At 37.4% G+C, this 27,351-nt stretch overlaps 1 protein-coding gene across 5 annotated transcripts in view; it reads left to right on the forward strand.

The window, feature by feature from the left end:
- The window catches only part of SPAG16 (sperm associated antigen 16), a 1,001,052-nt gene that overhangs the window by 497,399 nt on the left and 476,302 nt on the right, over nt 1-27,351 (forward strand). For all 5 annotated transcript variants that reach the window (XM_049888941.1, XM_049888942.1, XM_049888944.1 and 2 more), the window contains one exon: nt 5,376-5,561. In XM_049888941.1, coding sequence (XP_049744898.1) covers nt 5,376-5,561 — 186 coding nt within the window. The remainder of the gene's footprint in view (nt 1-5,375; nt 5,562-27,351) is intronic.

The following is a 27,351-nucleotide window of genomic DNA, read 5'->3' on the forward strand; positions in this document are numbered from 1 at the left end:
CCGTAGCCTAGAGAAGAAGTTGGGTTGTAGAAATTGTTTCAGTTAAATGAGCCGACTTAGTTTTTATAGGACTGCCTGAGAAAAAGACCTCAAGTCAAATAAGTGGCACTGGGCAGGGCCAAGGTACAGTGGAGAAGGCCTGGTGTACATGGCAGAAAAATCATTCTCAGTAACAAATTCCCTATCCTGTGGACCAAGCACACACAGGGCCAGAAGCAGACAAGAGGTGTAGATAAGGAGAACTCTTGCCTGTGGGGCTGTGAGAAGGAGGCCTGTGTCCCAGTCTGAATGAAAATGAGGCATTTCCTGGAACTTCATGAGAAGCAGAGTCAAAAGCTAGGTCTTCTCTGTCTAGGCCTGGGAAGAAGGTAATTTTAAGCACTGCAAGATGGTAGGAAAGAAGCTGTTGACAAATAACATGCTTCTTTAAGACCTGGATTCAGGCAGGAAATGGAGCCTAGCTTAAATATATTAATTATTCATTTGCAATATTCTCCAATTCGGAAAAGTAAAGCCAGAAATTCCTGACATGCCACGTGGGCAAAATAAAACACATCTGAGGGCCATATGGTTCACTTGCCAGCATTTTGCCATTTCTATGTAGAAGCTAAAATGTTGATCTGCAAATCCAGTTGAAGGATCTCAAGCCACTGGTGGAGATGAACTTTGAGCTTCCCAGCAACTTATGGATCCAGGAAATAGAGGTAGTTCTGCAGCCACACAGGGGGCACTGCCTACCTGGCGGTCACCCTCTTCGTGTGCTGTGCTGCACATCGTTCTCCTTTCGAAAGCTCCCTAGCTTTCACTTCCAGGGCATTTAAAAAGACTCCTAGAGCCCTTTTGCAAGAAATTCAATGCCAAGTTACTACAAATTTTCCAAGGGCTTTGTTGGCTCTCGTGAGGATCTTTATCAGCTTGCTCTGTTTCTCTCTTTGTTTCTTGGATCCAGTCTCCCTCTGGGATCACACACTCCTTGTGTTTCTGTGAACTATTAAGGCAGCTGTTCTCAATGTTCCACTCTCTCTCCTTGCTGGAAGCTGTAATATTTGCAAGCAGTGGTATCTTAGTTCAATTCTGTTTGTGGTTCTTGGTCCATTCTAGATTTTACAAAATGGGCATATCACTGGGGAGTGGAAGCAGGAACCATTCTCTGTGTAGATTAGTACTTATGTTGCTTTAATCTTTCACAATGCCCACTGGTACAGGCAGCAGCTCTTATCAAAGTCTAGAAATTTTTGTTTTGTTTTGTTTTTGGTGACTGACATTTCACTCAGCATGATGTTTTCAAGCTTCATCCGTTTTGTGGCATGAATAAGAACTTCATTTCTCTTTATGGCTGAGTAATACTCCATTGTATATATGTATCACATAATATACATAGAACCTATGGTTATCAGTGGTTGCCAGGGATGACTGAGGGTGTGGGGGATAAGGGGACTCACTGCTTAGGAGACACTGAGCATAAGGTTGTTAAAAATGGTTGAAAATGAATAATGGTGATGGTTGCACAACATAATGAAAACAATGTCACTAAATCACACATGTAAAGGTAAAGGGTGTGGAAATGGCAACAGTTTTGTTATGAACATGTTTACCACAATTAAAAAAAAAAGACTAAAGGTTTAGAGAAACTTGTAGTAAAGCATTTTCAGTCCATTTGTTTCAACTCAATTTATGGTTAAGATTTCTGGGGTAACTCTCATGAACTGTGTACACTAAATGTATCTCAAATGTTTTAAAGTTTTTCAAGTTATATAAATTTTAAGTTTGTTTCTCTAACATCATTTTATGAGCTCAGTGAAACCAGAGTTACATCTTTGAACTGTACAAAGACAATGTAATAAAATATTTTGATTTCATTTCATTAGATTTTGTTAGTATGCTATTCCACTACGTAAGTCAATAATACAGGCTATATGATAACTGAAAACATTCTGATTTATAGTCTTTTCACAAAATCAAATAGCAGGACTCCCACTGAGTAGGTAGGTACAAAGGTAGTAATTGGGTTTCATTCTGCTAGTTATGCAAATATGTATGAGCAATTTCATGTAAGAACTGAACTACAGATCAGAAGAGAACCTTTTAAAAAATAATCTGTTTGAATAATAACAAGAAATGAAAATGTACTTTTATAATCATTCTTTTATTAAATCTTCAAAACAACCCTTTGAGGTATAGTTAGCAGAATTTGTTATCCATATTTTCAGATACGGACAGTGGGTTTCAGAGATGTTAAATGTAAATGTTAAAGGCCTTGTCCAAGATCATATTGGTTGTCTAGCAGATTCAGAATGAGAAGCCAACCAAATCTTGCTTCTATACTTTATAATTCCTATTTTGTGACATAAGAGACTTTGAATCCTTTTCCCCAACCCTTTCTCATGAAACACTTTTGCACATTTCTAAAAAAAAGCAATTAACGTCAATCCAGAACCTGCAATATATTTAGTTCTTAAAACCGAAATCATTTTCAATAGTAAGAAACTCTGATATTTCTGCATGTATATGCTAAAGTCTGGAAAAATGTCAAAAATTTGCATAAAAACATTCAAAATGAAGAATAAAGTAATTGCAGGAAGCACAATGTATTTCTAAAAATAATTAATAATTAATGCTTATTGTTTGTAAAGTATAAATTGGCTTGACCCTGATTTAATATGATTTATTTGTGGACTATATAAAAGATGCAAAAAACAAAAAATTTAGAGCACTAAGTAGCTTATGATAAAGCATTATTGGACTAGAAATGTACTCCACAGAAAGAGGGGATGAGATTGGGAGGCATAGGAAAAGTAGCCTTCTGAGGGACTGTGCACTGATGGCATTAGTGGTGGATTTTAAATGTGGGGAAGAACAATTGAAGAGTTTTGAAAACACGAGAATTTAGCAAGAAGAGCGGTGATGTTGTCGTTAGGTGCCACCGAGTCAGATCCAACTTCTAGCTACCCTATATACAACAGAATGAAACACTGCCTGGTCCTGTGCCATCCTCCCAATTGTTGCTGTGTTTGAGCCCACTGTTGCTGCCATGGCATCAATCTATCTCACTGAGGGTCTGTCTTCCTCTGTTTCACTGACCCTCTATTTTACCAAGCATGATGTTCTTCTCCAGGGACTGGTCCCTCCTGATGACATGTCCAAAGTATGTGAGATGAAGTCTTGCCCTCCTTGCTTCTAAGGAGCACTCTGGCTGTACTTCTCCTAAGGCTATAATAAAAGGTATAAAAAATGATTAGAAGAACTCTCAATGGAGAGATAGATGCAATTTGAATATGCATTTAGCCCATAGGAATGTGTAATCAATAAGTAAGATACTGTTTTGAATCTCATATGCTGATAAAATAACTACCAATTGCTGACAGTCATAATGTTTGAGTTATGTCCAGAGAATATGGACATGCCTTATAATTAGCAGTAATTTCATTTTTTTTTCTCTGCTGCGAGACTAGAAGTGAAAGATTTGCTAAAATATATTGTATGTAAGTTAACTAAATGTGCAGTTAAATAATTTGTGGATATTCTGTATAGTTATATATGTTCTGATTAAGCCATGAAAACCAAGAAAACCAACATCGTGGCTTTTTTATGTCAAAATTTTATCTCTGTGTCTTTTTCTTATATAACTCTATATTTAATTTTATTATAAAGTATCTGTTACATAAGAGAAAATATGACAAATACGTGTAACTCATAAATCATAAAAAATAAAACAAATACCTTAGAAACCCACCATCTAGTCTATAAATAGAACAGAACTATTGTGGCAACTTGCAGTTAAAAAATAGCTATTTCTTACAGGGAAACTAGAGTGCTGGAAACAAAACAACCAGTACAGAATTAATGAAAATGTTGACACATTTTGAAAAATGTAACAATGTCACTGAACAACTTGTATAACCCAAAAAACCAAACCCACTGCCGTCGAGTCAATTCTGACTCATAGCGACCCTATAGTAGAAATTGTCAAATGGCAGCCTGATTTGCTGTGTAAACTTTCACCGAAAACACAATAAAATACTATTTAAAAAATAGTTATCTCTCGCTCCCCCACTTCTTTGGAAGAGTGTACTTTCCTACCCCCAGAATTTGGGCTTGTCCATGTGACCTGTTTCAGCCTAAGGGATATTAGCAGACATCAGACAAGCAAAGGCTTGGGATGTGCTCTCATGATGGAGCTTGCTCTCATGTATTCTTCCAGGGACATAAGAAGAACTGCCTTTGAGTAGTTGCTGCATCTTCTGACTCAATCCGAGACCTGCACTTGGCAGAAGTGCCACCCTACCTTCCAGGGTGAAGCCGAGCCACTCATCTGAACTAAACCATGAGCAAGAAAAAGAAATTGTTGTTGTTTTAAGACATGGAGATTTGGAGCAGCTTGTTACACAGCAATAGCCGATCCACAGTTCTAGTTATTTATATGATAGAAATTAACTACAGTGTTTATTCTTTCTTGATCTCTCCTTCTACTTAGCATCTGGAGATAATGACTCAACCTTGTATCTTTTTCTCTCTTAGCAGTGGTTTATTTACTTTATTAGTCATTTCAAAGAACCACTTTTGGTCTGTTACTCTTCCATTGTACTGTTCTACAGCATTTCCCCCTAGCTTTAAAATTGCATACTTAGCTCAACGACTTTTATTACAGGCAGGAAAAAATTAAGTTACCTTCAAAATACTCTGTCCATTTCACTCCATAGTTTTAATATGTTATATTTTCATCAAGTTCTAATTATTTTCAAATGTCCATAGACCTATTTGTGCTTATGTCATTGACACTGCACCCACTTATTTTTTGTGTTATATTATTTTGTGTCCACTACTTGAAAGCCTCTGCTTTTTTTAAACATCTACAACAGACCCAAGTGGCAAATTCAATGACTTCATCAGCCACCTCACTTCAAAATCCCTTCCATCTCTCATCTCACAAACTACCTCATTCCTGATACTTTTCTTCCTTTATTATCCAAACAGCAGTCCTGGAGATTTTAATTAATCCTCTCTTAAGCAATGCTGACCTACTGATTCATGTTGTATTATGTTATTGAGATTGCCTTAGTTCATATCTAAATTTTAATTATTCTGAGGCCACATCATCCATAGAACCTACCATATTACTGTAAACCCAACACATGCTGAAAATACTGAATTAATGATTTATTCTAGAAGTGATGTACAACAGAAGTTTCTCTTATCAATTTGGCTTGCAAAGCAGTGTAAGTAAGCATCTAATTGTGTAACTCGAAATAAGATAAGATTTAGGCATCTAGATATGTCAGTAAAAATAAAAATAACATATACAGAAATTATGGAATTCAGTCATTTATAAAAATGAATTATCTAACAAAATATCTTTTTTATGTTCTTGCAAATAGTGGAAACAAGTTGGCTACTTCAAGTGGTGACACTACGGTTAAATTGTGGGACCTCCGTAAAGGTGATTGCATTTTGACCTTCGAAGGACACAACCATGCAGTATGGTCCTGCACGTGGCACTCCTGTGGTGATTTTGTGGCTTCTTCCTCACTGGATAAAACTAGTAAAATCTGGGATGTTAATAGGTAAGAAGTATTTTAAACATTATTGACTTTCTATTTGGAAAAATGCACATGAGTTCACCTACTCCTCACTTACCAACTCGTTATTCTACGTTTGACATTTACGACAATAGTAAAAAACTACTATCCTACTATTTTGTGCATTGGCAACATATGTCTGGCAGTAATGAATGCTGAGGTGTGAGGCAAGTGTAATGTCTGTGATGATTAAGGTTAGATATCATCTTGGCTGGGCCGTGATTATCAGTAGTTTGGCAGTTATGTAACAATGTAATCTGGCAGTTATGTAATGATGTGGTCATCCTCCATTTTGTGATCTGATATGGTCTTGCTCCATTTTTGCCTAACACTGATTTTTGCATAATGACCTGGTCTTTGGAACCTAATCATGTCGATAAGCGCCGATGGGTGTGATTTTTTTTTTTTCTGTCAATACCACCACTGGTAACTATTATAAAAAAAACTGTTAGTTGATAACATTATAGAGAGCTACTTAAATAATCTCTGCAAAATCTATTTCTAACTCCATTAATCTATGTTGATATAGTAATTCCTTTCAAAATTCAGGTGAGAAGATGAAGTCTGTGTAATAAGATTAGAATTGCTTCATTGGGAAATTGTTTCAAGCAGGATAGAAACAAATATTTATTTATTAACTTTTATTGAGCTTCAAGTGAACGTTTACAAATCAAGTCAGTCTGTCACATATAAGTTTATATACATCTTATTCCGTACTCCCACTTGCTCTCCCCCTAATGAGTCAGCCCTTCTAGTCTCTCCTTTCGTGACAATTTTGCCAGCTTCCAACTCTCTCTATCCTCCCATCCCGCCTCCAGACAGGAGATGCCAACACAGTCTCAAGTGTCCACCTGATATAATTAGCTCAGTCTTTATCAGCATCTCTCTCCTACCCACTGTCCAGTCCCTTTCATGTCTGATGAGTTGTCTTCGGGGATGGTTCCTGTCCTGTGCCAACAGAAGATTTGGGGACCATGACTGCCGGGATTCCTCTAGTCTCAGTCAGACGATTAAGTCTGGTCTTTTTATGAGAATTTGGGGTCTGCATCCCACTGATCTCCTGCTCCCTCAGGGGTTCTCTGTTGTGCTCCCTGTCAGGGCAGTCATTGATTGTGGCCAGGCACCAACTAGTTCTTCTGGTCTCAGGATGATGTAGGTCTCTGGTTCATGTGGCCCTTTCTGTCTCTTGGGCTCTTAATTGTCGTGTGACCTTGGTGTTCTTCATTCTCCTTTTCTCCAGGTGGGTTGAGACCAATTGATGCATCTTAGATGGCTGCTTGTTAGCATTTAAGACCCCAGACACCACATTTCAAAGTGGGATGCAGAATGTTTTCATAATAGAATTATTTTGCCAATTGACTTAGAAGTCTCCTTAAACCATGGTTCCCAAACCCCCGCCCTTGCTCCGCTGACCTTTGAAGCATTCATTTTATCCCAGAAACTTCTTTGCTTTTGGTCCAGTCCAATTGAGCTGACCTTCCATGTATTGAGTGTTGTCCTTCCCTTCACCTAAAGCAGTTCTTATCTACTAATTAATCAGTAAAAAACCCTCTCCCTCCCTCCCTCCCTCCCCCCCTCATAACCACAAAAGTATGTGTTCTTCTCAGTTTATACTATTTCTCAAGATCTTATAATAGTGGTCTTATACAATATTTGTCCTTTTGCCTCTGACTGATTTCACTCAGCATATTGCCTTCCAGGTTCCTCCACGTTATGAAACAAATAGTTATTTTTAAGAGTTAAGTTTAATTCTCAGTTACCCAGCATGCCAACTCTCCATATATGGAACTAACAGTTTAATAGATATAAATATGATGAAAATAATTACTTGCTTTATGCTTAATTTGGATACATTATATGCTTTTCTTCAATTAAAAATTTCTGGAAATCTAGAAATTCAAGAATAAATGTAATTTATTGTGTATAATGCTGTATAAGGTATCATGTAGAGGAATAAGTTTTTGTGTTTTGATCTTTATTCAAAACAGACAAATTCATTCTGTTTAAATTATCACAATTCCTGTCATGTCCAGGTATTTTTGGATTGTTACATCTTGCTAGGTATACAAATAAGCTGCAAAGAGATAAGCTTAGCTACTGTGAAATGTCCCGATTGCTTCAGCTAAGGGACTGTGCATCAGTCAGATTCTGACAACTTTTATCAATGAAACAATGCCCAGTTCCTAAATATAAGTGATAATGACTCCTGAAAACTTAGGAAAACAATTGTCACAGAGCCACTATAATTCATTTTGTCAGAGAAAGACTCACTCTCAAGGTGGACAGATGTAAAACAGGTCCCTTAACAAACACTCTGTCTCCATTTTTCTTGAATCATGGGTAACATACTTAGAAGAGAGAGAAAGTAGGTGTTAGCAAAAAATTAATAGGTTTTCTGAGAAAATTCATGAAAAGGTATACAAAGTCCTATGAATAATTCGATTGTCTCCTGAGGCCACGTGCCAGTTATTAAGCTATGTCCTCTCACCACCAAACTCACCCTTCTGTATTGTGCTTTTGTGATGCTGGAGCTCGGACTCTGCAAATCACATTTCTGCTTTGCCAACTGACTCTCTCAGTTTCAGTCAGTAGAGGATTCTAGCAGGAGACTGCAAGACTGGAGTGCTTTTCCGCCTCTGCTTCTGACGGGCTTCTCGCGTACTCATAGTTCCAGTGAGCGTGGGCCCATAAACACTTCATCTCAGGATAAGGGCCCTCGCATCACAGCAGCTGAATCTAATTGGCAGTTTTTCCAAAACTTGCAGAAACAGCCTCATCATACCCTCATCCAAGACACTAACCCCAGCTGACAGGCACCAAAGGTCTAGGTTCTGGGCTCTGCAAGCTCTCTGCTGTCCCTCCCCAAGCATAGGAATACCAATACCAACCAACAAGTACCCCCTCCTCAGACAACTGAGTTTCAGTTCTGCAGGCCTCCCTTCAAGTATCTAAGTTTTAACAGTTCCAGCCTATTTCCTTTGTTTCCTCAGTCTTTGGGGCGGTAGCTGCTTCTTGTAGTGACTTTCTTCGTGATACCTTAACATTCTCTTTTTCCTTTATGAGTTACCTAGTTAACAACTTTATACCCAGTCAACAATCCTGCATATTAAAATTTCCTTGTTAAAATAATAGGTACACATTCTGTCTACTGATCAGACCTTGACAAATACAGAAATTAGTGGGTAAATAGCATAATCTGCCTGAACTATAAAGATATGGCTAAGTAATGTTCATATGCTCCATATGAGGAAACATGACTCTGGGTAACACATTTTAGAACTCTTTCTAACTAAAATGGTGAAAATTTAAGCTATATTTTAATTCTCAGATTATAACATTTGGTTATGTGTCATGATTGAATATATGGACTCTTAATTTGATTGTTACTATATCACGTGACCAAATTTTATTATAATAGGTTACCTGGAATTTTGATACCAGGAAGCTCTGGTGGTGTAATGGTTAAGAGCTATGGCTACTAACAAAAGGTCAGCAGTTCGAATCCACCAGGCTCTCCTTGGAAACCCTCCGAGGCAGTTCTTCTTTGTCTTATAGGGTCGCTATGAGTTGGAATCAACTCAAGGACAGTGAGTTTGGTTTTTTTTTTTTTTTTTTTTTTTTATCTCATTTTAATTTGTATAACCTTTGGCTTTGATGAGGATCCTAACAGAAGATTATGGCTTATTCTAAAATAGATCTTCAAATGTATTTTGAAAAACACTGGTGAAAAACTGATTCCTAATAGACTTAGCTATACCTCTAATGATTTCAGACACTTTTTTTGACTTGATGACTTTTCTCTATGACTCTGATGTTCAGTTGCTATCTCCCCACTGATGCTCAGTAGATATTGACATAACAGATCAAAATCATTCTTGATTGATGCTGAAATTCTTTAAATTTCAAACAAAGCGTCAATGCCAAGAGCTCACCTTCATCCTCAAGGACAAAAAAATTATGTCAATTTTAAAGCTAAGGTAATGGACAAATATTGAAAGGTATTAACTAAGGTATTGATTGTTTCTATAGCAGCTATTGATATATCTTTCAGAGTCATAATCAAAGCACTTAGCTCTAATTTATGATTACTCATGAATCAATACTTAGCAGATACGTCTAAAACTAGGGTCTCGCTTTAAAATTTCATAGGCTATTGGAACTGGCTTAATAGCTGATGTGGACCAGTCCTTCGTCTTAGTAAGATGAGTGGTGGTGGAAACCGTGCTATACTGAGTCATATATTCTTTATCCATAGGCCACATAACTTTTAATAAAATAATTTATTTTGGTAGACTCTACTGTTTACCAGTGTAGGAAGATTTTAGAATATATTCCCTTTTTTTACTTTCTATCCTTCCAAGGATGAGCCCCTGGATTGGCCTTGACTATCTTTTAGTGGATGTGTTAACCATAGCCCTGTGACTGTTTCTGAATTGGACATTACCTGGCCATGCCATCTTGTTAGCCATTCAGCAGAAAGTTGGTTCAGTGAGAGTTATAATCAATGAAAAAATTCCAGAACAAACAATCACATTTAATAAGTGCTAAGAAGAAGAATATCTATGGCACTGAGCCTAGGTGAGTCTACACTCTACAAGCTTTCTTTGAATAACTAACAGTAGCACTTTGATGATTTTGTGAGTGATCACATACATAAAGTGGAAATTTATTTGTTTCAGTAAGTGATTATTGATGTATACATTAATTTTGTATTTTTAAATGTATTCTTTAAAAGTCAATCATAAGGCTGACATACATCCTTGAACACACAGACGCACTCACCATTGTATCCTAAGCAAGGACTGGTTGGCACATGGGAGGTTGGTTGAATGAATGAATGAATGAATGAATGAATGAAGACTGAATTAACAAATGCATGTGAATAAAGTGCTGTCCCTCCCCCTATTCACACTGCAAACAAACTACAATGATACCTGTGAGGCTAGAACTTCATGGGACTGCCTGGTTTTCCCAGGTCTAAAGTCTACCTTTGACAGGATGCAGTCTTACTACTTTTCTATTGCTCTCTATTAGTGGAAAATGTTTTAGTTTTCCTTCCCTGGCAGGTTTCCACTTTACACAGTTTCCAGCTTTCACAGGTTTTACTGTATAATTTAATTGTGCTGTCTTATCCTACCTGGATCTATAAAATGATAAAAATGATATAGGAAAATGAGAGAAGATCTAAGTCACCTTTCAAAAGTGATTTGTGTTTGTTTAGAGGCATTTGTGCATAAAATTAATCAATAAGTATTCATGAAATGACAACACCGTGAGACTGTGTTATAGACATAAGGAAATTCTAAGACTCCATCGCTGTTCTCAATGAGATTACAAACAAAAACGTGTAGCAATTTTGAAGCAATCAGAGAATATGTAATGCATCTGCAGTTTATAATATCAGGTTTAATATTCTAGCTAACTCCTGGCTGCTGTTCTTAACAGGTAGCTGGGCATTTGGCTGAGCAGATTCTACACTGCCGCTCTGATGTTTGTAAGGCAGGTCATGTGCCTCAGTAGCTTGAGCAGAATGAGTTGGGAAAAAACTAAAATATTACTGAAAATGGCAAGAGTTGAACAGTTTGTAACCAATGATAGAAGGACTCAGAGAGACTTGCAATAGATAGCAGCTTCTGGACCCCAGACAGTAAGAGATAAATCAGTCCTTATCTCCAAGTGTGTTGTTTCAGATGCCCTCAAGATTAAGTTGGGAGAGAAAAGTAAAGTAGGCTTAAAAACCAGGTTTAGAAAAGTACTTCTTGGTTACTGCCAAATTAAACTGACAGGAGGCCAATCTATCAGAAACCTACTAAGTTTTTGAGAGAAATACATTGAAAAGGAGACCACAAACCTAGCCTTAATAAATCCTTCGCTTTTCAAACTGTACAACAATCTTCAGGTCTCAAAACTTGCATCCAAATAAAGTGAACTTTGAGTGCTGTACAGTTCTCAAGGAAGACATAGACCACAGTGCCATTTCCAATATAGCTGTGGAGGATAGTGGAAGAGAAAGAAAATGCTGTGGAACAAAACCAGAGGCCAAAAAGAACAATGAGCAAAGAAGCTCTTCCCAAAGGGAGATCCCTGGTCTAATCAAGGAACGTTCTTCAGTGTCATGACAAAGTTCTCATGCCTGCCTAGGATTCCATCACTATTTGGACTAATGACTCTTGTGTTTCCTGTTTTTTTGTCTTGGAGTTTGTATTGCAGTTATTTTGTTCTTGTATCTCCCTTATACAGTGTGTTTATAGTGGTGGTGTTGGTGGGGAGCAGAAAACTTGTCTTTTATTTGGTTGGTCGCCAGAGCACAAGAAACCCTTGTGAGCCCGATGGAGCAGATTGAGCATCACTCAGAGACCCTGGACTGTGAGATACATGCAGTAAGGGAATAGGACTTTGGGTTGTCTCCCTGAGGGGAGGGGAGTGGTCAGTGAATATAAGTGAAAGGAAGTTTAGCCATCATATTTGGTGACCAAAAAAGCAAACCATGGCAGACATTCCTAGGGGTTCACCATCATCCATTCTCCTTTATTCCATATTGTCTATTTAAATGGCATTTCTCAGTCTTTCTTTTGGTTAGGTGGTAGTGTGCCACTAAGTTCTCTATAATAGAGTATCAGCTGAAGTGATATGTGCTGTGTCCATCCTTTTCCCTTGTGATGGGAGGATATCAATACCAATGACTAGAGTAATCTTAAAATCCAGTTATTGAAGATGGTAGAGTGACTGCTGGCTTGTTTAAATTAAAGCCACCTTATTCCCTACCTCTGGTTAACCAGGAACAGCCTCTGGAGTTTTGAGCAATAAGGAAATAAACTTCAATTTTGTTAAATACATTCTATTTTCAGCCTATTTGTTACAGCACTTTAGTCTGCCCTATCCAATGTAGGCACCCCGTGAATATTTTTTAGGTGATGTGTTTCCCCCTCATGACAAATTAATAAGGCAGCTAAGAGCAGTCCTGCAATATTCTCAAAATTATTACAATGGAGTAGTAATGGGAATTCTATGCTGGTAATAAATGACTATTTAATTCCTCAACTACTTTTTCTTCCCTTGCTCTTCCTTACTGTCCATCCTTAACGTCTGCTGTAATACTATTGGAGCTTATGAAGTCCCACTTGTAAGCAGCTATATAGTAAGCTGAATGATTGTTTTTCATGAAGGCTAATGCCTGTAAAAATAGATGCAAATTATCAGAAAACATGCAACTATAATATATTAATGTCTCCAGTAGTGGAATGCCGATTCAATACAGTGCAGTACAGTATATTATACACTATAGCCTGTTGCTGTCAAGTTGATTCTGACTCATAGCAATCCTGTGGAACAGAGTAGGACTGCCCCATAGGGTTTCCAAGGCTGTAAATCTTTATGTAAGCAGACTGCCACATCTTTCTCCCATGAAGCATCTGGTCAGTTTGAACTTCTGACCATTCTGTTGGCAGCCATGCACTTAATCACTGTGCTATCAGGGCTCCTATACAATTAAAAAAAGAAATTGAGAATCTCAAATTTATAGTAGATTTATTGTTTGAGAGTCAGCTTTGCTGACTGCAGTCAAACTGATAGAATACAAATGATATCTTTCATGTGTCTTGACCTCACAGTTTTATTTATTTATAGATTTAACAGATATACATTGAGCACTTACTCTGGTCCATGTATTGTTCTAGTCACTAAGCTATAAAAAAATGATTAAACAGATAAAAATCCTTTCCCTCATGTAGACGACTTTCTATTGAGAGAGAGAGAAAATGAGCCAAATGAAAATAATAATAAATAATTATGTATGGCATTTAGAAATTATAAGTTTTATAGGAAAATAAGGCATAGAAAGTAAAAAGGAATGGTGAACATAAAAAAAGGATGGCTATTTTAAATAGAATGGTCAGGGGAAGTCTTATTATGAAGTTGACATAAAGTGGTAAGCCAGTATGGGAGAAACTATTCCAAGCACTTTCAGAGAGGGAGCTCCCCTTAAGGCAGTAGCAGGCTTTATATGATTGAGGAATAGCAAGGAGGCCGTGTGACTGGGATAGCCCATTTAAATGGCTTTGACACCTTTGCTGTCAATGAGATGGAAAACCACTGGAAGGTTTTGAGCAGGAGAGTCACCTAATCTGTCTTGTGTTTTAAGATGATGATTCTGGTTACTGTGTTGAGATTGGACCATGGGGTAGGGGCCAAGAGTAAAAGGAGTATCAACTGGGAAGCAATTGCAATCAGGGCTTTCAACTGGTTCTTTCTGGTTGGAACCCCTGCTGATAATTTGCATTTTCACCCAGATATATTGAATCAAATCTACGCTTTGACAAGATCTCTAGGTGGTTCTTACACATAAAGTATTTTGAGAACTGATGCTCTACTAGTGGTCCCTAAAATTGGTCCCTAGTCAGCAGTATTAGCATGCCTGGGAATTTGTTAGAAATAAAAATTCTCAGCAGAGGTTCAAACCTGACCAAACTGGTGAGAAGCCTGATTGCAATGATCAGATGGTGAAGATTTGAGATGGTGGAAGGTTGAGCCATGATGAGAAGAGTGAAGGTGATGAGAACTGTTTGTATTCTGGATGGACTTTGAAGATAAACCCAGTGGGGATTACTGAGGTTTTCCAGTTGTGACAGACAGAGAAAACAAATGATCTGTTGCATTTTGAGGCATCTGAGTGGCAAAAAGCTCATTATCTTTGTAGTGGAAGACAAACATAAACTTTATCCCCATAGAAAAGATTTTTCAACCAGCTGCATCATCTGGAATTCCAGAAACAGGTGAAACAGAGGTAGAATGATTAACAGGTACTTTTTAGTGAAGATAATCGACTGTTCTGTCCTATCTACTAGCATCACTTCATTCTTAACTTAATAATTTATTGGCCAATCATAACCTCAGGGCTGGATGAAGTGGGACAGACAGAAGGCTATAGGAAAAGCAAACAGTGAAAACTAAGAAAAAGGAAATGTGACATATTAAGATTATGCTAGAGTGAGTAAAGGAATCTTCTTTTTTTGGTATGTGCTATTTATTTCCTTTGGGGCAAATAGGGAACCTAGGTAGACTCTAAAATGGAAGAAATTTATTTATTTTTTATTATAAAATCAGGAACAGCGTAATAGCACCAAAGAAGTTAAAAAATTGAGTTTAGTATTTATAATAATAGAAGTATTCAGCTAACATGTGTTACGCTCTTTATGATTCACTTTGCAAAGTTGGCCATATTAGAGATGAAGAATATATTATACGATGTTAATGGTTTTAAAAAATAATGACGTACGAAGCATTAAGACTCAAGGGCATGGATTATTGGTGCATTAATATCCACCTTATATTGTAAAGACCCCCAGTTTGCCTTCTTATACTTCAAAAGGCACCCAAGATATATATTATAGACTGCTAAAGAAACACTTTAAACATAATAATGTTACATTATAAAAAATTGTACAATACTTGAATTGGCCTCTTGCGATCAATTTATCCTGTTCACCAGGATATTTAATCAATTATTACATCTTCTTAGATTTTCATTTATATTCAAATGATATCTCCCCTTGAAAAATAGGCTCGAAATGATATCTAAGTATTATTGAACATAAACACATGAAAAATAGAGAATGAAAAAACAGAAAAAGAAAATGGCATATGTCATGGATTCAATTATGTTCCCCCCAAAATGTGTGTATCCACTTGGCTAGGCCATGATTCCCAGTCTCCTGTGGTTGTCCTCCATTTTGTGATTGTAATTTTATGTTAAGGAGAATTAGGGTGGGATTGTACCATCCTTACCAGGTCACATCCCTGATCCAATGTAAAGGAGTTTCCCTGGGGTGTGGTCTACACCACCTTTTATCTGTTAAAAGATAAAAGGAAACGGAAGTAAGAAGAGAGTTGGGGACCTTATACCACCAAGAAAGCAGCGCTGGGAGAAGAGTGTGTCCTTTGGACCTGAGGTTACTGCACTGAGATGCTCCTAGAGCAAGGGAAAACTGATAACAAGGACCTTCCTCCAGAGAGAAAGCCTTCCCCCAAAGCCGGCACCCTGAATTTGGACTTCAGGCCTACTGGACTGTGAGAAAATAAACTTCTCTTTGTTAAAACCATCCATTTTTGGTATTTCTGTTATAGCAGCACTAGATGACTAAGACAGCATACCATATTTTTCAATGTCATCTCCCCATAAAAGCAGTGCATAATTAATAAGAATTGTTCAGTAATACCTATTTTATGAATAAGACATATTAAAAACTCAGGTTTCATTTAGCAAGTCATACCATGATTAAAAACATCAAGAAGTTCGCTCACAACCAGTATGGTTTGTGTGTATATATGAAGAATGCCTCAAGCAACGATGTCTACTGCAATAAAATTGATGTCAGTGTTCTTTTACATATGTATATAAAAGCAAAAACCAAACCCAGTGCTGTCGAGTTGATTCTGACTCATAGTGACCCTATAGGACAGAGTAGAACTGCCCCATAGAGTTTCCAAGGAGCACCTGGCGGATTCGAACTGCTGACCCTTTGGTTAGCAGCCATAGAACTTAACCACTATGCCACCAGGGTTTCCACATATATAGAGAGAGATCAATAAACAAGAGAGATAAAGGTAATTAAGATTTTAAAGTGTAGTCCTATAGATTTGTACAACAAATACTATTTCATATGAATGAGAGGTATAATACATACGTAACTTTGTAACTTGTGCTAAATAAGGTACACTTTCTGTTTGTTATCTTACAAACCAGATTATGTATTAAAAAAAAAAAAAAAAGCCCCCAGCTCTCAAATTGATCTGGACTCATAGTGACCCTACAGAACAGAGTAGAACTGCCCCACAGGATTTCCAAGGCGACATCTTTAAGGAAGCAGACTGCCACATCTTTCTCCCATGAAGCAGCTGGTGGGTTTGAACTGCCAACCTTATGGTTAGCAGCTGAGTGCTTAACCACTGTACCACCAGGGTTCCCCACAGATTATGTATATTAGATATAATTTGGATGTGTATAGGTGAAATTAAAGAATATTCCAAGGAGGGTATAAATATGTATTTTATAACATAGCATGCTATAAGTATATCACCACCAATCAAAGCAAACACTCCAGTTTATAAAAGCTGCGATGCACCTTCCCCACTCCTACCAAAATAAAAACCTAGTCCATAAATGAATGTTAGCCCTCCTCAATGCTAATGACTAAGAGTTTGAATGTGTTTCTTCATTAATATATGTTGAAATAAAATTATATATAACCATAGTACACATGAAGTAAAAAGCTAGTCATAGGTATTATATTTAAGATTTAATCATATATGTGCATAAACAAAAGACCCAGTGCCGTTAGACATATATGTATGTACATATATTAATATTAATCCAGTAAAAAATTAATTTTCAGTGAAATATAAATTATTGATTCTCTTAGATCTTTTAAATATTACCTAATCAAAATAGCATTCTATTTATATCTTTTTTCTATGATACCCATACATAAATTATTTCAAAAGCATTTAAAACAGCAAACTCTAAACATAATCATGAGTCTGAAACATTGTTTTAGAATTATTAAAATGGTTTTCATTTAAAGAAAACTGAGATTTGATTCAATTACTATTGAAATGAATTGAATGTCCAAATGCATCAAGTCAAACAATTTGGGTAGAATTCAACTAAGTATTTCTCATTCAAAATCATATTGTTAGATGAGAAACACTTCCTTTTTAGATAATAAATTTTAGTTTGTTCTCATGAATAAAACATTGTGAAATGCAAGTTCCATAGGGATTTTAAATAACGGTACTTCACTTTCTGACATGGATGTGTGCACAATTCTAACATGTATCACTAAGAGCACAATTTGTTCAAACGTGTTCTGGGCAGTGTATGAACAACCAGGATATCTTCAGTCAAGGAGGATAGATTGATAACACTCTTGCCTGACATCTGGTCACCCTCGAACCTAGAATGGGTCCTGTAGAAAGCAAGACCTCTAACAGGATTTCACCCTTTAAGAAAGACATCCCTTCTGGTTTGGTCTATAGATTCTTGAATCATTTACTAGATTTGACAATGCAATTACTAAAAATTGTTTTTCTTAATTGGAAATTGTTGTGGGTTGAATTGATATTTTAAGTCCGAAATCCTGATAAATGTGAATGTGCTGTTATTTGGAAATGTTGTTATTGTTATTGTTAGGTGCCATCAAGTTAATTACAACTCATAGCAACCCTATAGGACACAGTAGAACTGCCCCATAAGGTTTCCAAGGGGCGGCGGGTAGATTTGAACTGCCGACCTTTTCTTAGCAGCTGAGCTCTTAACCACTATGCAGCCAGAGCTCCAAAATGGCATCTTGCAATGTCATTATTTAACATGAGGCCATACTGAAGTAGGGTGTGCCCTAATCCAATCTGACTGTTGTCCTTATAAAAAGAGGAGAGACAGACTGTCTCATGAAGATGGAGGCAGAAATTTGAGTTGTGCTGCCACAAACCAGGATATGCCTGGGACTACCAGAAATTGGAAGAGGCAAGGAAGGGTCTTTCCATAGAGATTTTTTAGGATGACAGCTTGATTCCAGAATTCAAGCCTCCAGAACTGTGAGAGAATAAGTTTCTGTTATTTCAAACCACCCATTTTATGATAACTTGTTATAGTAGCCTTAGGAAACTAATACAAAAATTAATTTATGGTTCATTCATTTATTCAATATTTACCAAGCTATGTTCAAAGTCATACTCCTGGACCTAGGGATACAGCACTGAATGAGACAGGAAAGCTTCTGCTCTTGTGAAACTTACATGAGAGAGAAAGGTTTTGCTGTTATCCATGATTATAAATCATTAAACAAGCTCTCTGACTTGGCCATTGGTGAAAAAATTAATTTCTCACCTTAGAGGTGCAAAGTCAATCCTACCAAGAGTGACTGGCTTTCTGAGTTGTCATGTATATTCAATATTTTTTACTAAATATATACTTACAGGTTATTAATAAAACCCAAATGCCTATGAAAAAACATCATATTTGGAGAGATTAGACTCAGCACCATTTTTAATTTCTGCCTCTTTGGTGGGTTTTGGGTCTGGGTTGGTGGGTTATTACCTATAAACCTCTAAGTTCACTCTTCATGCCAGGCAGTGTTTCGTTCTGTTGTACACAGGGTGGCTATGAGTTGGAACCAACTCAATGGCACCTAACAACAACAACAACAACAGGTACATATCACATACCAATCACTAAATTAAGATAGTTTAAAGCAGTTTTGGTATGAAGAGTGAACTTTCTTGTGATCATCCTAGTTCAGTTTAATTTGGGGTTATTATGTCAGTTTAGTTTTTGTTTGAATAGGAAAGAAAATGGATTTTAGAATAATATCCATTAGCAAGACACAATATGAAATGCTATTCATCAATAACATAGATAATTATATGAAGAAATGTTGTATCCCACCCTGCTTATGTTTAATGTGCTCTTATCTCTGACTAGTAAAATGCACACCTAAATTATGTGATTTTTTTTAATATACAGACCAATCCTGAAATATTGAAAAATCATTTTTGCTTATTCATGCTACGTAATGCAGACATTTAAAAATTAATCTTGAAGATTTAAAATGAGTTAACCCACTGCCATAGAGTCAATTCTGACTCATGGCAACCCTATAGGATAGAGTAGAACTGTCCTATAGGGTTTCCAAGGAGTGGTTGGAGGATTCTAACCACTGACTTTTTGTTTAGCAGCCAAGTTCTTAACCATTGGGCAACCAGGGATTCTAAAATGAGTTCGTAATAGTTATTTTATGTATTATTGCCTGATTAGATGTCCAAGTAAAACTTCTTATTCATGATTTCAATACTTAAATTTTCTTTGGAAATGCATGGTTTTTATCTAAATATACATTTTAAAAGATGCAACATTCTAGCCTAGAAAACAAAGCATCCTTGTATACAAAAGCTATAACTACTATATAAGAAAGCAGGCATTTGATATATTTTTCTTGATTAGCTTGGCCTAGATCTCTGAAAAATTTGTAAAAGCACAGGATGCTTCCAACTTTATAGGTGACATGTTTTTCCTCATACATTTCTATAGTTATTGACAAATTCAATGCAAATTTTAGGCAATATTAATGTGTCTCAGAAGAAATTTAACTTTACTATTTTACATATATGAATTAATATATGATGGGTGTATGCAAAATTGGAAGTAATAAATTTTATGTCTGCAACCCAGAGATAGTGCCTACATGCATAATATTAATTATGAGTTGTAAATCTCTTACACAAATAGCATGGTTAATTAACAAACACATATTTATGGTTTATGCAGTCACCTATTACTCCTTGCTCTCATTTCCTCCTTCCTCTTTCTAAGCAGGGTACAATGTCTTAGACTTGAAGCTTTTTATATATATATATATATATGTGTATAATTTTTATTGTGCTTTAAGTGAAAGTTTACAAATCAAGTCAGTCTCTCACACAAAAACCCATATACACCTTGCTGCTGTTGTTAGGTGCCGTTGATTCTGACTCATAGCGACCCCATGCTCAACAGAACGAAACACTGCCCGGTCCTGCGCCATCCTTACAATCGTTGCTATGCTTGAGCTCATTATTGCAACCACTGTGTCAGTCCACCTCGTTGAGGGTCTTCCTTTTTTCTGCTGACCCTGTACTCTGACAAGCATGATGTCCTTCTCCAGGACTGATCCCTCCTGACAACATGTCCAAAGTATGTAAAAGGCAGTCTCGCCATCCTTGCCTCTAAGGAGCATTCTGGCCGCACTTCTAAGACAGATTTGTTCATTCTTTTGGCAGTCCATGGTATATTCAATATTCTTCGCCAACACCACAATTCAAAGGCATTAACTCTTCTTTGGTCTTCCTTATTCGTTGTCCAGCTTTCACATGCATATGATGTGATCGAAAATACCATGGCTTGGGTCAGGCCCATCTTATTCTTCAGGGTGACATCTTTGCTCTTCACCACTTTGAAGAGGTCCTTTGCAGTAGAGTTGCCCAATGCAATGCATCTTTTGATTTCTTGACTGCTGCTTCCATGGCTGTTGATTGTGGATCCAAGTAAAATGAAATCCTTGAGTCACTTCAATCTTTTCTCCGTTTATCATGATGTTGCTCATTGGTCCAGTTCTGAGGATTTTTGTTTTCTTTATGTTGAGGTGTAATCCATACTGAAGGCTGTGGTCTTTGCTCTTCATTAGTAAGTGCTTCAAGTCCTCTTCACTTTCAGCAAGGAAGGTTGTGTCATCTGCATCATGCAGGTTGTTAATGAGTCTTCCTCCAATCCTGATGCCCCGTTCTTCTTCATATAGTCCGGCTTGCTACACACTCCTAATTACTCTCTCCCTAAAAAGACAGCCCACTCTCTCCCTCCACTCTTTCTTTTTGTGTCCATTTCGTCAGCTTCTAACCCCCTCCACCCTCTCATCTCCCCTCCAGGCAGGAGATGCCAACATAGTCTCAAGTGTCCACCTGATCCAAGAAGCTCACTCCTCACCAGCATCCCTTTCCAAACCATTGTCCAGTCCAATCCATGTCTGAAGAGTTGGCTTCAGGAATGGTTCCTGTCCTGGGGCAACAAAAGGCCTGGGGGCCATGACCACTGGGGTCCTTCCAGTCTCAGTCAGACCATTAAGTCTGGTCTTATGAGAATCTGGGGTCTGCATCCCGTTGCTCTCCTGCTCCCTCAGGGGTTCTCTGTTGTGTTCCCTGTCAGGGCAGTCATCGGTTGTAGCCAGGCACCATCTAGTTCTTCTGGTCTCAGGATGATGTAGTCACTGGTTCATGTGGCCCTTTCTGTTTCTTGGGCTCGTAATCGCCTTGTGTCCTTGGTGTTCTTCATTCTCCTTTGGTCCAGGTGGGTTGAGACCCATTGATGCAGCTTAGATGGCTGCTTGCTAGCGTTTAAGACCCCAGACGCCACTCTTCAAAGTGGGATGCAGAATGTTTTCTTAATAAATTTTATTGTGCCAATTGACTTAGATGTCTCCTGAAACCATGGTCCCCAGACCCCTGCCCCTGCTACACTGGCCTTCGAAGCATTCAGTTTATTCAGGAAACTTCTTTGCTTTTGGTTTAGTCCAATTGTGCTGACCTCCCCTGTATTGTGTGCTATCTTTCCCTTCACCTAAAGTAGTTCTTATCTACTATCTCATTAGTGAATACCCCTCTCTCACCCTACCTCCCTCCCCCCTCTCATAACCAGAAAAGAATGTTTTCTTCTCAGTTTAAACTATCTCTCAAGTTCTTATAATAGTGGTCTTATACAATATTTGTCCTTTTGCAACTGACTAATTTCACTCAGCATAAAGCCTCCCAGGTTCCTCCATGTTATGAAATGTTTCACAGATTCCTTACTGTTCTTTATCGATGCGTAGTATCCCATTGTGCGAATATACCATAATTTATTTATCCATTCATCTGTTGATGGGCATCTTGGTTGCAATAAAAACAGTGCTGCAATAAACATGGGTGTGCATATATCTGTTTGTGTAAAGGCTCTTATTTCTCTAGGATGTATTCCAAGGAGTGGGATTCCTGGATCATATGGTGGTTCTATTTCTAGCTTTTTAAGGAACTGCCAAATCGATTTCCAAAGTGGTTGTACCATTTGAAATACCCACCAGCAGTGTATAAGTGTTCCGATCTCTCCACAGCCCCTCCAACATTTATTATTTTGTTTGTTTTGGATTAATGCCAGCCTTATTGGAGTGAGATGATATCTCATTGTAGTTTTGATCTGTATTTTTCTAATGGCTAATGGTCATGAACATTTCCTCATATATCTGTTAGCTACCTGAATGTCTTCTTTTGTGAAGTGTCTATTCGTATCTTTTGCCCATTTTTTAATTGAGTTATTTGTCTTTTTTATATTTGATTTTTTGCAGTATCATGTAGATTTTAGAGATCAGGTGCTGATCAGAAATGTCATAGCTAAAAACTTTTTCCCAGGCTGTAGGTAGTCTTTTTACTCTTTTGGTGAAGTCTTTGAATGAGCATAGGTGTTTGATTTTTAGGAGCTCCCAGTTATTTAGTTTTTCTTGTACATTGTTAGTAATGTTTTGTATAATGTTTATGCCATGTATTAGGACTCCTAACATTGTCCCTATTTTTTGTTCCATGATCTTTGTCATTTTAGATTTTCTATTTAGGTCTTTGATCCATTTTGAGTTCATTTTTGTGCATGGAGTGAGGTATGGGTCTTGTTTCATTTTTTTGCAGATAGATATCCAGTTATGCCAGTACCATTTGTTAAAAAGACTGTCTTTTCCCCATTTCACTGTTTTGGGGCCTTTGTCAAATATCAACTGCTCATATGTGGATGGGTTTATGTCTGGATTCTCAATTCTGTTCCATTGGTCCATGTATCTATTCTTGTACCAGTACCAGGCTGTTTCGACTACTGTGGTGGTAGACTTGAAGCTTTTAATGATATTTCTAACAGTAATTTAACTCTTCATTATCTGAATTATCATGACCTTTATTATGTTCATATCCTTACCACTATACACCACCAAAGAGCCCAATCCCAAAATTCAAACAGATTGCTCATCATTCCCTTAGAGAACATTAGGATTATTCCCAAGAGAACTAACAGCTGTCTTTATCTAGGTCACCACAAAAATATCAACCATTATATTCAACATAGATTTCATATATCCCCCAATCAAACTTGATCTCGAACTCCTCTTTGATCTCTCTTCCACTGTGTGTTTTCTCATTCAATGTTATCAGCAAATAGTTCTATACCATCAGTTCCTTCTCTAAATGTATGTATTATCTCCTTAATAAACTGGCTATTCCTTGAGGCTAGCAAGTCCCTTTTCAGATGGACTCTGTAAATCCATCTCTCCAATCCTCCCCAAGAGATTACAACTCATAGGAAACATTAAGCATATAGGCATTATTTTTGAGGTGCATATTTAAAATTTATTGTTATATTTTTCCATATACCTACCATGTATTAACTTGTATACATAAACTAGTAAAGTTAAATTTGTTCTGGGGATAACTGACAGAAAATCCGTGTTACTTTCCTAGGGATGCTGTAAAAAATACCGCAAATTAGGTAGATTATAAGGACAAATTTATTGTCTCACAGTTCTGGAGAGCAATAGTCCAAATTTAGGGCGTTGGCAGGGCCAGGTTCTCTCTGAATTAAAGGAATATCCTTTCTACCCTCTCCTGGCTTCTCATAGCCTCAGGTTTTCCTTGCCTTGCAGCTGCAACATAATTCCATTTTCAAACGTCTGTCTTCCCTTTGTCTGTCTTTCTGTGTTTCTTCTCCTTTTTTATAGGACACCACTCAGATTGGATTAAGAGTATGCAATGGTGTCTTAGGGTCTCTGGAGAAACAGAACCAATGAGAAATATGTAAGATAGATAGATGATAGGTAGATGTTGTTAGGTGTCATCAAGTCTGTTCGAACTCACAGCAACCCTCTGTACGACAGAACAAAACACTTCCCGGTCCTACACCATCCCCACAATCGTTGCTATGCCTAAGCCCATTGTTGCAGCCTTGTGTCAATACATCTCCTTGAGAGTCTTCTTCTTTTTCCCTGACCCTTTCCTTTACCAAGCATGATGTCCTTCTCCAGGGACTGATCCCTCCTGACAACATGCCAAAAGTATGTGAGACATAGTCTCGCCATCCTTGCTCCTAAGGAGCATTCTGGTTGTATTGATAGAGAGATAAATAGAACTTTACTTCAAGGGATTGGTTCACACAATTGTATGGGGCTGGTAAGTTCAAAATCCACAGGTCAGGCAGCAGGGTGGAGACTCCTGCTTGCTCATAGAATTGTGGAGGGCTAGGGTCACTATGAGTTTGAATCGGCTCGACTGCAACAGGTTTGGTTTTTTGGTTTGGTTAGAAAGTACAAAGTCCATAGTTTGGGGGTCTTCCTGGAGACTTCTTCAGGTTTGCATCCCCAGACTCAGGTCACATGATGGGAAGCATGCAGAGTGGAGAGGGAGCAGGTTCTGCCAAAATATCTATAGCATAGAGGTAGAACACACTCTAAGGAAACTTCCTTTTCAACTGATTAATTGATTGCATTACATTAGAATACATTATGGAAGTGATTTTAGTGCATTACATTATGGAACAGCAACTAGTCTAGTGTTTGGCCAAACCACTGGGAAGCACAGCCTAGCCAACATAAAATTAACCATCACAAATGGTGATATTTTGTGTATCTCTGTTACCACATCATGCCATGGACTGTCAGTGCTATCTTTACTACTGATATAGAATCATTAATGCCTTTAGATCTAATCATATTTAAGAATAAGTTCCAGAAACCCCAGAACTAACCAATTCAGAAAACTTATCCTTACTTGGTACTAAAATTACTCAGAGTTCTCCAAAGAAACAATTGATATGATACATAGAGAGAGATTATTTTAAGGAATTGACTCACATGATTATGGGGGCTGACAAGTCCAAAGCCCGTATGTCAGACAACAGGCTGGATATGCCAGCAAAATATCTATGTTATAGTCCTGAGGCAGAATTCATTCTTTCCTGGGAAACCTCAGGTTTTGCTTTTAAGGCCTTCAACTAATTAGATGAGATCCACTCACATTATCAAGAGTTGTTAGGTGCTCTGGAGTCTGCTGTGACTCAAAGCAACCCTGTGTATAACAAAACAAAATGTCGCCAGGTCCTACATCATCCTCAAAAGCATTGCCATGTTTTAGCCCATGGCTGTAGCCACTGTGTGGAATCAACTGATTACAAACGTTAATCGGATCTACATAAGATCTTTACAGAAGTTCCTAGACTATTGTTTGACAAACAACTGAGCACCATAGCCTAGTCAAGCTGACACGTAAAACTAAGCATCACACTCCACCTACCACTGGACCTGGAGGTTTGTTCACTAATGTGTTCCCAGTGCACAAAACAGAGCTTGGAACATAGTGGGAAACCAATAAGCATTTACTGAATTAACACATAAACTAATGAGTTATGTTCCCTCCTTGCTCTTCATTGTCGCTTTTGAGCTGTTTTTTTCTCTCTCTCAACCCCCCTCCCCACCAAAACCACAACTTAGAAACACATGCTTTGAGACAGTATCATTAGCCATCCCTTCAATTCATACTCATACACTGTCTTCCTGTTCACCCACTCATATTTGGAATAATTTAGCACTTGGTTTACAGTATTCATTCATTACAAAATCAACATGCAAGCAGAAAATCCACACAACACACTTGCTTCTCAGTTTTTTCACCCCCTTACTTACATCACTGGTCTATCCTCCATCCATGTAACCTTGTCAATATGAGATTGTTATATAAATGAAATCATGCAGCATGTGGCCATTTGAGGTTTTTTCTTTTTTTTTCCAGTCAACATAATGCCCTGGAGATTCATTCAACCGTTCTTGTATCAATAGTTCATTCCAAGTAATATATCACATTGTGGATAGTCCATAATGCATTTATGACCTGAAGGACATTTGGCATATGTCCAGTTTGAGGCTATTATAAATAAAGTTTATATAAACAGTCATTGAAAAGGTTTTGTGTGAACCTAAGTCTTATTTCTCTAGTTTATATGCCCAGGAGTGCAACTGCTGGGTCATATGGTAAAGTATGTTTAACTTTATAAAAATCTGCCAGATTGTTTTCCAGTGTGGCTGTAGTATTTTACATTCCCACTGACAACATATGAGAAATCCAGTTTCTCCACATCTCATCAACTTTTGGTACTGTCAGGATTTTTTTTTTTTTTTTTAATTTTATCTATTCTATGTAGTGGCATCTAATTTGGTTTTGTTTTGCATTTCCCTGATGACTAATGATGTTGAATATCTTTTCAGGTGCTTATTTGTCATCTTTGGCCCATTTTCTAATTGGATTATTTTTGTTTTTTACTGTTGAGTTTCTGTTGAAAGTTCTTTATATGTTTTGGGTACAAGTACTTTGTCAGAAATGTGATTTTCAGAATTTTTAGCTTATTTGTAACTTTTCTTCTTAGCAGAGCCTTTTGCACAGCAAAAGCTTTAAACTTGGTAAGGTCCAACTTGTCGATGCTTTCTCTTATGGATCATGACTTTAGTGTCTTGTCTAAAGCCTCTTTGCCTAACAATAGGTCATGAAGATGTTCTCTTTTGTTTTATTTTCAATGTTTCCTAGTTTTACATTTATATGTAATTTTTTTTAATAAGGCACGAGGCTTAGGTTGAGAAATCCCTTTATTTTTGCTTATAATGTATGTAATAAAGCCTATCAAAATTAGATTTTTTCATAAAGACCCCTTTGATGCTACTCTACTTATATTTTGGCATATTAAATTGTTTTTAAAATTCTCCCTTGATCTCTCATTCATTTACTTTTCCTCTTTGCCCTTTATCCTCCCCCATCCCCAAATATTGTGTGGCTGCTCTGCTGGTGCCTTAGACACATGCTTCCTCTTTCTATTGGGTAGCCCAGCACTGGCTTTTATGAATAATTTGTTCTATGTCTAAAAAGCATTTGTGCTTCTACTCTAATTCTCTTTATCTTCACCATCTCTCCCACGACATTGTAATCCCCCTTGGGGAATGGATTATCCATTTCATATCCCTTTTAAAATACCCCATATGACCTCTGGTAGTAGCGCCATATTATCACATCCTCTGCCTCGCATTTTCTGTTAGAATCCATTCTAAATTCCCTTCTCTTTTCAAAGTAAACTGTTACTATGTACATTCTCCCATGTATATTTCAGTTATGGTCATTGCATAGATTAAAAATAATTGAATTATTC

This window comes from Elephas maximus, chromosome 6 (genome assembly GCF_024166365.1).
Source record: "Elephas maximus indicus isolate mEleMax1 chromosome 6, mEleMax1 primary haplotype, whole genome shotgun sequence".
NCBI lineage: Eukaryota > Metazoa > Chordata > Mammalia > Proboscidea > Elephantidae > Elephas > Elephas maximus.